The following is a 12,469-nucleotide window of genomic DNA, read 5'->3' on the forward strand; positions in this document are numbered from 1 at the left end:
ATAGAGAGAGAGAGAGGGATAGAAAGAGGGATGGAGAGAGAGAGAGGGAGGGGGGAGAAAGAGACATGGAGAGAGAGAATAAAAGAAAGAGGGATGGAGAGAGAGAGGGGGAAAGAAAGAGGGATGGAGAGAGAGAGAGAGGGATGGAGAAAGAGGGATGGAGAGAGAGAGAGAGGGGGAAAGAAAGAGGGATGGAGAAAGAGGGATGGAGAGAGAGGGATGGAGAAAGAGGGATGGAGAAAGAGGGATGGAGAAAGAGGGATGGAGAAAGAGGGATGGAGAAAGAGGGATGGAGAGAGAGAGAGAGGGGGAAAGAAAGAGGGATGGAGAAAGAGGGATGGAGAGAGAGGGATGGAGAAAGAGGGATGGAGAAAGAGGGATGGAGAAAGAGGGATGGAGAAAGAGGGATGGAGAGAGAGAGAGAGGGGGAAAGAAAGAGGGATGGAGAAAGAGGGATGGAGAGAGAGGGATGGAGAAAGAGGGATGGAGAGAGAGGGGGAAAGAAAGAGGGATGGAGAGAGAGGGGGAAAGAAAGAGGGATGGAGAGAGAGGGATGGAGAAAGAGGGATGGAGAGAGAGAGGGAAAGGGAGAGGGGGGAAGAGGGAGGGAGGGAGAGAGGGATGGAGAGAGGGGGGAGAGGGAGAGAGAAAGGGAAAGAAAGAGGGATGGAAGGAGAGAGAAAGAAAGAGACAGTGAGGGAGGAAAGAAGGCACTTTTAGCCATTTTTAAACATATTGGAGCATAACGCGCTTCTCCTTCCTCACCTCCGTTTGCAGCTCCATGCCACTTCACAGAAAGCCTGCTGAAAGTAATGGGCAATGCACCCATTGGCTGAGAGGCAAGGAAGGCGGTGCAGCCCGCCTCCTGCTCAGCCAATAGGTAGCTGAGTCTCAGCCCAGCCAGCTTCCTATGGGGGGGGGGGGACATCAGTACTAACCAGGAAGCAAAGCCTGGCTGCACTGTCTCCGGCTCATAGAGGAAAGGGCAAGCTGAGTGCTGCAGCATTTTTATAAGAGAATCGGACCGGCCCGATCTTCGCTTGCACCGGTTCAGCGAACTTGTAAAATGTTAGTAACAGGTTCGCACGAACCGGTGCGAACCAGCTAAATCCCACCACTGGGTCTAAGCCTAGGTTCACTAGGAGGATGCGGCAATGTTTAGTGAATTGTGATGTATTAAGCGGTTTACTTGGGAATGGTAGCAGCAGGCTATCCTTGGGTTTGTCTGCTGACTGCGCCATGAGTTGGTCTAGGACTGCTACCTTGCAACAAGCAAGTATGGGTCTCAAAAAACCTAATATCGGTGCGACCTCCAGTCTGCTGTGTCTTGCAGACGTCTAGGTGCAACCAGAAATGGTCGGGGTATCTGATTAACTGTTTAATCAGGAGAATATGGGACTTAGTACCAGTATATGTAAATTTTCCTGGTCTTAAGAGCCCATAGAAGGCCAGATATATGACTGCCTTGAGGATCAGGCTAGGTAGTAGCCCAAAGGGGGACCTGGTAAGCATATCAGACATGTTGCGGAATATATGCCTGGTAATAGGGAGCCTGCTGGCTGAGGCAGAGGGGACTTCTGAATCCCCTTTAATATGGCCTTAATGAGATGTGCTGAAAAAACAGAGGGCCTATCGGGGTGCAGTAAGGATGCAAAGTGCTGAATTCCTGCCAGACATGTCTTAATGGTGTTGCGACAAAACTTGAAATGGGAGTGGCCGCAGGCTACAAAAGCCAGAAGGTATTGAATGTTGTAGTAATTTAGACTGGGATACTGAGACTGGAACAACTGGAAAGTATTTCGAGCCGTATTGTACGCCTTTCTTGTGGGGAAAACTACAGTGTTACCCTTCCATTAGTGACCCCACACCTGTGCTGCAGAAACTATAGGGTAAATTTCAAAAAGTGATGACGTTTGTGCAAGCCTGGGAATTGCCAGACTTTCTTCTGACCACGGTCCTGCTAACCAGTGAGTGCCAAACATTGCTGCATAGCCTTGTGTGGCTGCAGCATCAGTAATAACTTGGGCAGATGACACTGACACTGCAGGAATGAACATGGCTATGCAGTTCCAACGCTGAAGGAACTCGTCCCACATGTAAATCAGATAAGGCCGCGGGATCTAGTTTGATCTGAGAATCACAGTCGAGGGCTGTGGGTAACAATGCCAGCAACCTAGAAATTAAGGACCTACCTTGCGGAATAATTCTCATTTTTGCATACCCAGCAGTGATTGCAGTTCCTTCCTGGTACAGGCTTAGGAGATCATAAATGGATGGATATGGTCTCTAATTCTAGCTAATTTGTCCGCAGGCAGACTAGCCTACATGGACTGGGTGTCTAGCGTAATCGCCAGAAGGGTGAGTGCAATAGCAGGGACCACAACTTCTTAGCTGACACTGGGACGTTAAGTGCAGAAAAAAGTGCCATGAGCTTCTGTAGATCAGTAGGGGCTTGTTAAGGACTTTCAATAAGAAGGTAATCATCTAGATAGTGAATGACCCTCTGACAGTGTGCTTCATGCACCAGAATCCAATTTAGTGTCCGCACAAAGGTATCAGCCAGGGGCTACTTTTGGACCCGAAAGTAAGTTTGGTAGCAAAATAATACAGACCTCTTCACTCGATACTGTCAGAGGGAAGCCAATATTGGGAGAAGCTTGAAGGCATCAGAAATGTCAGCTTTAGACAGCCATGCGTACTGATAATGTACTGGATAGGCTGATCAACTGATGTATATTTGAGTGGAAATTACTCAGATGGGATCAAGGAATTAAGACTAGGGATGTGAGAAGAATGAGGCGCTGACAAATCATAAATTAAACATAATTTATTGGAGAATTTACCCCTAACCAGACCAACCCGTTTAACTCCAGTTGTGGAATGGTGGTGTCATGAAAGGCCCTATGATAAAAGCTCTCTCTAGTTCAGCTTGGAGTAAAAACCACTGCCTCCATATCCGTAGCTGTCGACAGTAGAATCTTACACTCAATAGTGGATTGTGGTAATGAAATGAACCCAGTGTGGAACCCCTGCATGAAATCATCTACCAAAAACGGACTTAAAGTGGGGAGAAGGGTGAGTAGTCGGGCTTGAATCCTGCAGGAATGCAAGGGAACGGCGTTCCTGTACTTTTTCCACAGCAGGAATGCTGTTCCTATTAGCAGCTGTGTCTTGCAGGACTGACTGTCACTGGCCTTTGTATGTGAGCGGTCTGTGGTATCTGTGTGTGTGAAGAACAGAGCCGCTCAGCCGCCACTAGAGGAAGTAGAGCCGATGCTTCCTGTATAGCACCGACTCCTGTCACAGGTGGAGTGGTACCAAATGTACTCCACCTGTGACAGGAGCGATATAAGAAGCATTGGCTCTGCTCTCTACTGCAGCCACATGCTTTCTCTAGCGCCGGCTCCTGTCACAGGTTTACACTGATGCCCGGGGATGGACGGTGGGTCGGGAACCATCCAGCAGTACCCACCAGCAGTATTAGCCAGTAGTACCCACCAATAGTACCAGCCAGCAGTACCAGCCAGTAAAACCAGCCAGTAAAACCAGCCAGCAGTACCCAACAACAGTACTCACCAGCATTACCCACTAACAGTACCAGCCAGCAGTACCCACCAACAGTACCAGTCAGCAATACCCACCAGCAGTACCAGCCAGTAAAACCAACCAGCAGCACCTGCCAGCAGTACCAGCCAGCATTACCCACCAACAGTACCAGCCAGAATTACCCACCAACAGTACCAGCCATCATTACCCGCCAGCAGTATCCACCAGCAGCACCAGCCAGCAGTAACAGCCAAAAGTACCCGTCAGCAGTGCCAGCCAGTAAAACCAACCAGCAGCACCTGCCAGGAGTACCAGCCAGCATTACCCACCAACAGTACCAGCCAGCATTACCCACTAACAGTACCAGCCAGCATTACCCACCAACAGTACCAGCCAGCAGTAAGCGGCAGCAGTACCAGCCAATAGTACCCGTCAGCAGTACCAGCCAGTAAAACCGGCCAGTAGTACCAGCCAGTAGCACCAGCCAGCAGTACCCACCAATAGTATTAACCAGTAGTACCTGCCAGTAGCACCAGAAGTAGCCATCAGTACCCACCAGCAGTACCAGCCAGTAGTACCCGCCAGCAGTACCCATCAGCAGTACTAGCCAGTAGTACCAGCCAGCAGTACCCACCAACAGTGCCAGCCAGCAGTACCCGCCAGCAGTACCCACCAGCACCTGCCAGCAGTACCCACCAACAGTACCAGCCAGCAGTACCCACCAGCCGCACTTTTCAGCAGTACCCACCAGCAGTACCCAGCAGCAGTACTCACCAGCAGCGGCAGCACCCATCAGCAGCACCTGCCAGCAGTATTCACCAACAGTACCAGCCAGCAGTATCCACCAGCAGTACCCCCCAGCAGTACCCACCAGCAGTACCAGCCCTGGAGGACAGCCAGAAGCAGCCATCAGCCAAACCTGTCTGGGGGACAGCAGCAGCCAGCGATACCTACAGGAAGACTGAGGAAGAAGTGAAGATTGAGGTCAGTTGAGTTGCAGGTAAACCGCAGTGCATACGTGTGAAAACAGCTTTAGGCCCCTTTCACACGATCGGTTTGATCGGGTCCGCCTGTCTGTTTTTCAGGTGGACCCAGTCGAACCCTCCACTCACCTCTATAGAGTTTCAGATGTCCGTTTACACCTGCCTATCTCCAATCCAATCCACTTAAAAAAACAGCAGTGAATCCATCCCCATCTGTCAGGGCGGATCGGATCAGAGGGCCCATAGAGTAGAGCGGGCTGTGTCCGTGTCTGCTCTACATATGCTGAGTGGACATGGACCTGTCATCTGCCTGCTCCGCTCATTGTGGCCTGCGACCGGTTACCAAGCCGCTAAAGTGGCCCTCGCTCCTCAAAAGGTTGGGCACCCCTGCTACATAGGCAGGAGTCCCGGATGGAGAGGTGCGCTGTAGCAGCCTTCCCTCTTACTTTCTCCATGGTGTGTGGTGGAGGGAAGGAATCCCGGAACAGAGAGGTGTTTAGTACTGTAGCTGGAGACCAACAGGGAAATCACAAAGACCTCCCATGAAGTTGATAAAAGTGTTAAGACTGATGCCACTGTTGCGGCTGGCCTTAACACTTTTATCACTGTGGTTGGCAGGTCTCACTATTCTTCCCTACCTCCAACGTGCTGAGAGCATGGCATCAATACTAGGCTTTATTGCTGCGTAAACTAGCACCAATACAAATCTTTATTACTGCATAAGCTAGCACCAATACTAGAATTTATTACTGCGTAAACTGGCACCAATACTAGGGGTTATTACTGTGTATACTAGCACCAATACTAGGGGTTATTACTGCGTAAAATGGCATCAATACTAGGCTTTATTACTGCATAAACTGGCATCATAACTAGGCTTTATTACTGCGTAAACCGACCTAGTGGATTATCCTGAGACAAATAATTTATTGTATAAAAACATGGTGAGTATTATTCTCACAAAGTTGCAAATCTCAGCATCTTCCATCCAAATGTATCAACATGTACAAATACAACAGAAACTGAAGACCCCCATGGGCTGAGGCCTTTCGAGGAATGACCAAAATACTTATTTATTTATTTTATTTCAGGTACTTATATAGTGCTGTCAATTTACGCAGAGCTTTACATATACATTGTACATTCACCTCAGTCCCTGCCCTCAAGGAGCTTCAGTCTAAGGTCCCTAACTCACATACATACACAGTAGGGCCAATTTTTTTTATACAGGATCCAAATAACCTACCAGCATGTCTTTGGAGTGTGGGAGGAAAACCGGAGTACCCGGAGGAAACCCACGCAGGCACAAGGAGAACATGCAAACTCGAGGCAGGTAGTGTCGTGGTTGGGATTTGAACCATCGACCCTCTTGCTGCTAGGTGAAAGTGATAACCACTACACCACTGTGCATATAAGGTATATTATATATATACACAAGTGCCGGTTCACATTTGTGCGATGCGGGAACACTGCGAATATACAGCGTGTTCCCCCATCGCATCTGCCCAACAGGCAGTTCACACTGCCGTATGCGATACGCTGGGGGTGTCAATTAAAAGTTAACGACACCCCCAGATCAGATCGCATATCACAGTGCGATCTGAAAGTTCGCACAGAATCGGATCGCACTGGTGTGAACCACCATGCGATCCGATTCTGCTGCGGACAAAAAAAAGGGTCCTGTGCGTGTTTTAGTGCGATTGCGGTGCGAATTCAGCCATACAAACTGTATGGCTGAATTTGCACCGCACAGACATCGCATGTAATTTTAGGAGCAGTGCGCTCATAATTACATGCGATCTCTGATCGCACAAATATGAACCGGCACTAAGATATATAGATAAGTGAGATGCAGATGTGTAAATATGATGTATAAACATCGTAAGTAACGAAAAATGAAATCATATGAAAATACTGACGTATTCATAATTTGATAAACGCTTAGTAAAGACTTCACGGAGGTTGAATGGATAGCATTAAAAGGCGAATGAGAAGAAATCCTTTTGCAAAAAAGCACAATATTTTCAGAACATACCGATGCTGAAACGAAACCAGTGAAATGCAAGAGTACCAGGAATGAAGCAATTCAATAGTAGTGACCTAGGAAAAATCGTGGCAAAACCAGTGTCCAATTCAGGGAAAATTCAAAATTTTCGTACAAAAATCGTGTGTACTACCATGGTGTAGGAACCCTCGTGGCAGTATCGCCGTCCTGATGTCCTGATTGTCAGATTGAGTTACCAGCAGCACATGTATAGAACTGGCCATGGTGTGCTCTCATGCTTACTGTGGTCGGTTTTTAATAGGAAAGCAGAGGGACTGGCAGGAACACCGGGAATTTCATACAAAGGAAGCAATACAAAGAGAATAGGATACTTTTTTCATACATGTATCAGCAATATAAAATGTTGAGTTTACATATTGTTTAACCACTTCCATACAGAGCAGTTACACCCCCTTCCTGTCCAGACCACGTTTTAGCTTTCAGCGCTCTCACACTTTGAATGATAATTACTCATACAACGCTGTACCCAATCAAATTTTTTATAATTTTTTTTTCACACAAATAGAGCTTTCTTTTGGTAGTATTTAATCACAAAGAGCGAAAATTTTGAAAAAAAAAACATTTTGTTTTAGTTTCTATTATACAATTTTGCAAATAAGTCTTTTTTTCACATAAATTTGGGCCAAAATTTATACTTCTACATATCTTTGGTAAAAATAACCCAAATTAGTGGTTATTATTTAGTCTGTGTGAAAGTTTTATATAGTCTACAAACTATGGTGCCAATCATTGAAAATTGATCACACCTGATGTACCGACGGCCTATCTAATTTCTTGAGGCCCTGAAATGTCAGGACAGTACAAATACCCCCCAAATGACCCCTTTTTGGAAAGTAGACATTCCAGGGTATTTAGTAAGAGGCATGGTGAGTTTTTTGAAGTTGTAAATTTTTCCCACAATTCTTAGGAAAAATATATATTTTATATTGTATATTTATATTGTATATTATGACAAAATTGTCATAACAACAAGTTATTTCTCACAGACAGTATATGCATACTTGCAATTACGCCCCAAAATACATTCTGCTACTCCTCCTGAGTATGGCAATACCACATGTGAGACTTTTACACAGCCTGGCCACATAAAGAGGCCCAACATGCAAGGAGCACCATCAGGTGTTCTAGAAGCATAAATTACACATATAATTTCATTACAACCTATCACACTTTTGAAGGCCCTGGAGCACCAGGACAATGGAATTACCCACAAAATGACCCCATTTTGGAAAGAAAACACCCCAACACATAATCTAGGAGGCATGGGCTGCAGATAGGTACTTAGGTACTCTGATGGGCTGCAGACAGGTACTCAGGTACACTGATTGGTTTCAGCAAGGTACTTGGGTACTCTGATGAGCTTCAGAGAGGTACTTGGGTATTCTGATGGGCTAGAGACAGGTATTTGGGTATTCTGATGGGCTAGAGACAGGTATTTGGGATTTGATGGGGTGCAGATAGGTACTCGGGCACTCTGGGCTGGAGACAGGTACTCGGGTACTCCGATGACAGGTATTCGGGTACTTGAATACCTGTCACCAGCCCATCAGAGTACCCGAGTACCTGTCACCAGCCCATCAGAGTACCAGAGTACCTGCCACCAGCCCATCAGAGTACCTGTCACCAGCCCATCAGAGTACCAGAGTACCTGTTCACAGCCCATCAGAGTACCTGAGTACCTGTCACCAGCCCATCAGAGTACCCGAGTACCTGTCATCAGAGTACCTGGTGGGGTACTCCGATGACAGATACTCGGGTACTTTGATGACAGGTACTCGGGTACTCTGATGGGCTGGTGAGAGGTACTTGGGTACTCTGATGACGGGTACTCGGGTACTTTAAGTACCTGCCATCGGAGTACCCGAGTACCTGTCATTGGAGTACCCGTATACCTGTCACCAGCCCATCAGAGTACCCGAGTACCTGTCACCAGCCCATCAGAGTACCTGATGGGCTGGTGACAGGTACTCGGGTACTTTGATGGGCTGGTGACAGGTACTTTGATGGGCTAGTGACAGGTCCTCTTTATTGGGGGGGGCAATCAGTGTGTTTTGGGGTGCACTATAATGGGTAACTAGCTGTTACCACAATCTCCTCCTCATACAGGATCAGTGTGGGAGGAGGAGAACACGGTAACAGCTAGTTACCGTGTTCTGTGTTGACATTCTGTGACCGGCTGTCATTGACAGCCGGTCACGTGGTAAAAGCCAATTTCATTGGCTCTTTATCTAGATCGGGGATGGGCTTTGTCCGAGGGACGAGCCCCGTCCCCAATCGCCGCGCTGCGCGCCCCCGGGGGCACACTGCGAAGAGAACGTGCAGCTCTCGCTGGAGCTGCTCATGTGATTGTCATGTGATTGGACACAGCCGATCACATGGTAAACAGCCAATTTCAGTTTCATTGGCTGTTTACCTTGATCGGGGATGGGCTCTGTCTGAGGGACCAGCCTCGTTCCTGATCCCGGGGGCGCGCAGTAGCGGCGAGAGCGGGCGGTCGTCATATGACGGCCGCCCGGATCGAGGAGCCCTTCCTGCCAGCGTCATTTTACAATGGCCCGGTATGGAAGTGGTTAACCTGATAATCTATTTACATTCTGTCATGTAGGTTTGGTTCAATGTGCTTTTTACTTAAATAAGGACACTGGCGTTGATTTTAAAAAACATTTAGGTAAAGTAAAGCTGTTCACCAGCAATCAGATTTCTGTTATCATTAGGCCTCATGCACACTGGATAGTTTTGCAGCTTCTCCTAGGGGCGTCTGGCATTTTTTTTTTTCACGTCTCCAAACTCCCGTGCATGTTAGCCTATGTGCCGATGCACACAGACATTTAGCAGCGTTTAGTGGCAGAGGCTTTTAGAGGCAGGAAAAAAAAAAAAAACGACTGCCAGTGAGTCCAGGAGCAGCAGTTTTGGCAGAAAAAAACGATTGACATTGCTAAACGTATCTAAACGCTGCTAAACACTAGCGCTTGAGCGTTAATGTATTTCAATGGCCAAAATAAATTATTATTCTGGCCTATGAAATAAATCAATGACCAAGTTCTTGATGCGTGTAAATGTGCGTAAAAGCTTTAGACACTTTAACAAGCATCAGTCTTTTTGCCAAAACGCTGCTGCCAGAAGAAAAGGCTTATAGGAGAGTTTGTGTTGCGTTGAGGCCTTATTGTAAAAAAAAAAAAAAAAAAAAAGCCTAGACAATGAAAGGAAGCATTTGTTTGGTTGTACTGTATAACACTCCTTTCCTCCTGTTTTTTGAAAGACTATGTCAAGAAAAAAATTAATTAAAAAAAACATTCAGTACATCTCTGCAATACATGCACATTTCCCCCTGCTTTATCCATTTAAACATGCTACAAATACAGAAAAATACCTGTAGATGTGCCAGAAACAGAGAGTACTCCTACCTTCCTGTTTGACCTGACAACACAGTGTATTTTAACCTCTGAAACCATAAGCATGTGGTGTCAGCCCTGCCTACTTCATGTTTAAAGAGGAAGTAAAGTCAAAAAAAAAAAAAACGAGAAAAAAAAAAGCCCTGTAAAGAGAGAGGCATAATGAGCTAGTATGCATCGCAAACTAGCTCATTATGTAGTACTTACCTTAAAACGAAGCCCACCGCCACCTCAGCGACAGGACGGCGACATGTCCTGCCGTCCCGCTTCCGGGTTCGCGTCCTCCGGCCATCTGATTGGCCGGAGGCGTGATTACATCACTCCTGCGCATGCGCGCGGGAGCCGCCGTTCACGGCACTGAGCTCTGAAGGAACGGCACGGGTGGCCGTTCCCTCAGAGCGCCTGCGCTGATGACGTCATCGGCAGTTTGCGCTGTAAATATCTCCTAAACGGTGCAAGTTTGGGAGATATTTATAGCACCTATAGGTAAGCCTTAATATAGGCTTACCTATAGGTAAAAGTTATACAAGAGGGTTTACAACCTCTTTAAAGCATTACAAAGAACACTGGCAACATGACCACTCCTTGTACACCAGCAAAGTGCACAGGAAGTGTTCAGCTCACAAGATTTCTGGCAAAATCAACAGGTATTTTGGCACTTATCCAACTGATAAAACAAAATGCTCTTTAATGGTATAGTACTGATTAAAAGGGAGTAAAAAAAGAGATTTTCATTGCTAGATCTTACATACAATTTTATTTGTCGCTGTGTAGTTTACCTTACCAGAAGAACCATGGGCTTTTTCCACGTGGTTAGTCCTATAATCCCTGACAAAATAACCTGCAATACAAATAATATTTGCAGTTAGGATCAGTACTGTGCAAAGCTTGAAAAATATTAATTTTAAAAGGCGATTCCAAAAAAAAAAAAAAAAAAAACACAAACCACAAAGATTTTGGTATGGAAAGATTTCCCTTCAATACCTGTCCTTGAGACGCTAAAAGAAGTTAGGGCATTCACCTCTTAGACAGTTGTCACCAGAACAGGTGCTCCTATCAGATTTCCCCTCACCACTAAAGCGGCAACACACAATCAGATTATTGGATTAAAACAAAAAAAAAAAAAAAAAAAAAAATCGCTTTCGGATTGGTCATACCATAATCTGATTGTTAGTACACAGCTTCAATAACCGAAGGGACATACAGGAAAACTTTTCTTGGAACACAGCCTAGCCAATGACAATCGTTTAATCAGTACAGTATTCATCCCCTAAAAATCAATAGACAAAGACAACGCATGATTGGAAACACGAAAATAACCTGGAAAGACATGGGAGAACTTAAGCAATGTTTGTACCGCGAAAATGCTCCAACATATGACCAGAAAATCATTTGCAGGCCATCACAATGTTTCTCACCAATAAAATTACAGTTAATATTATTGTAGTTATGTTCTATGAAAGTTTGATAGTATTATATTTATTATACAATGTTGTGTGCAATTTTGTTGTATGGCAAGAAATCCAATTATGTGTTTTTGTATTAAGTTTGCCATGAAAAATTGAAAATCAAAATTTTAAAAGTTAGTTCACCTTTTGTCAAAAAAATAATAAATGCACCCTTTTTTCTTGAAGGAGAAAATATGTGCATGAATTTTTTGTTTCTGGACCAACATTGCATTAATCTCCTGCAGATATTAGTATGATGCACCAAAAAAAGGAACGTTAAAGTCGTTTGTTTATCTGAGCGTGTGTACGCCCCATTATTCTGTAACAACTAAAAAAATTTAGAATTTTCTATATGCCTTTCTTTCTTTCTTTCTTTCTTTCTTTCTTTCTTTCTTTTCTTTCTTTCTTTCTTTCTGATAATGATCCCCAAGACAAATGGGGGGGGGGGGTGCATCTACCTAGGCAGGACACAGCTAGCAATAAAAGGGTTCTAATCCAAATGGCCCATTTTCACTAGGTACCTTATCCATTCAAATCCTCCCAGGTATCTCATGTCTAGGACCAGATTTCATTTAGGTGCCCTAAAAGGTTACTTTTCATATTGTGAGCGCCATGACTACAACCACACAATTCTATATATAACTAAGTGCATGTAATAAAATATCAGCTTTCTATAATCACTGAACAAATGGGATCAGGCCTTTTAGCTTTGGGCAGAGTGGGAAAGAGTTGTAATTACTGTCTGTGTCTCTACGAGGATAAACTGAGAGATCTCCCTAATGGCAATTTAAACAATAGTATTCAAATTTCACAGAGGTTAAAACTCGTCCCCATAATGTCCAAAACAAAACAAAAAAAAAAAAAATAGGTTGACTTTAAATTGCATCTAAAACTTTATTTTTATTTATAGTTTTGGATAGGTTGGTGAAGAGTTAGAACTGCTGCTGTGGTTTGTGTATCTTCAGGACAGGAAGTGTAGAGAAATCTCCCAAATGGGACACAGGATCTGTAGGAGGAGTTCTCTCCTCTGCTGCT

The 12,469-nt window shown here is 45.1% G+C and overlaps 1 protein-coding gene across 1 annotated transcript in view; it reads right to left on the reverse strand.

Moving 5' to 3' along the window:
* ENTREP1 (endosomal transmembrane epsin interactor 1) overlaps window positions 1-12,469 on the reverse strand; it is a 147,108-nt gene that overhangs the window by 119,558 nt on the left and 15,081 nt on the right. Inside the window, exon 2 of the mRNA XM_082243997.1 lies at window positions 10,771-10,827. Coding sequence (XP_082100123.1) covers window positions 10,771-10,827 — 57 coding nt within the window. The remainder of the gene's footprint in view (window positions 1-10,770; window positions 10,828-12,469) is intronic.

This window comes from Pelophylax lessonae, assembly GCF_965119305.1.
Source record: "Pelophylax lessonae genome assembly, chromosome: 1".
Lineage (NCBI taxonomy): Eukaryota > Metazoa > Chordata > Amphibia > Anura > Ranidae > Pelophylax > Pelophylax lessonae.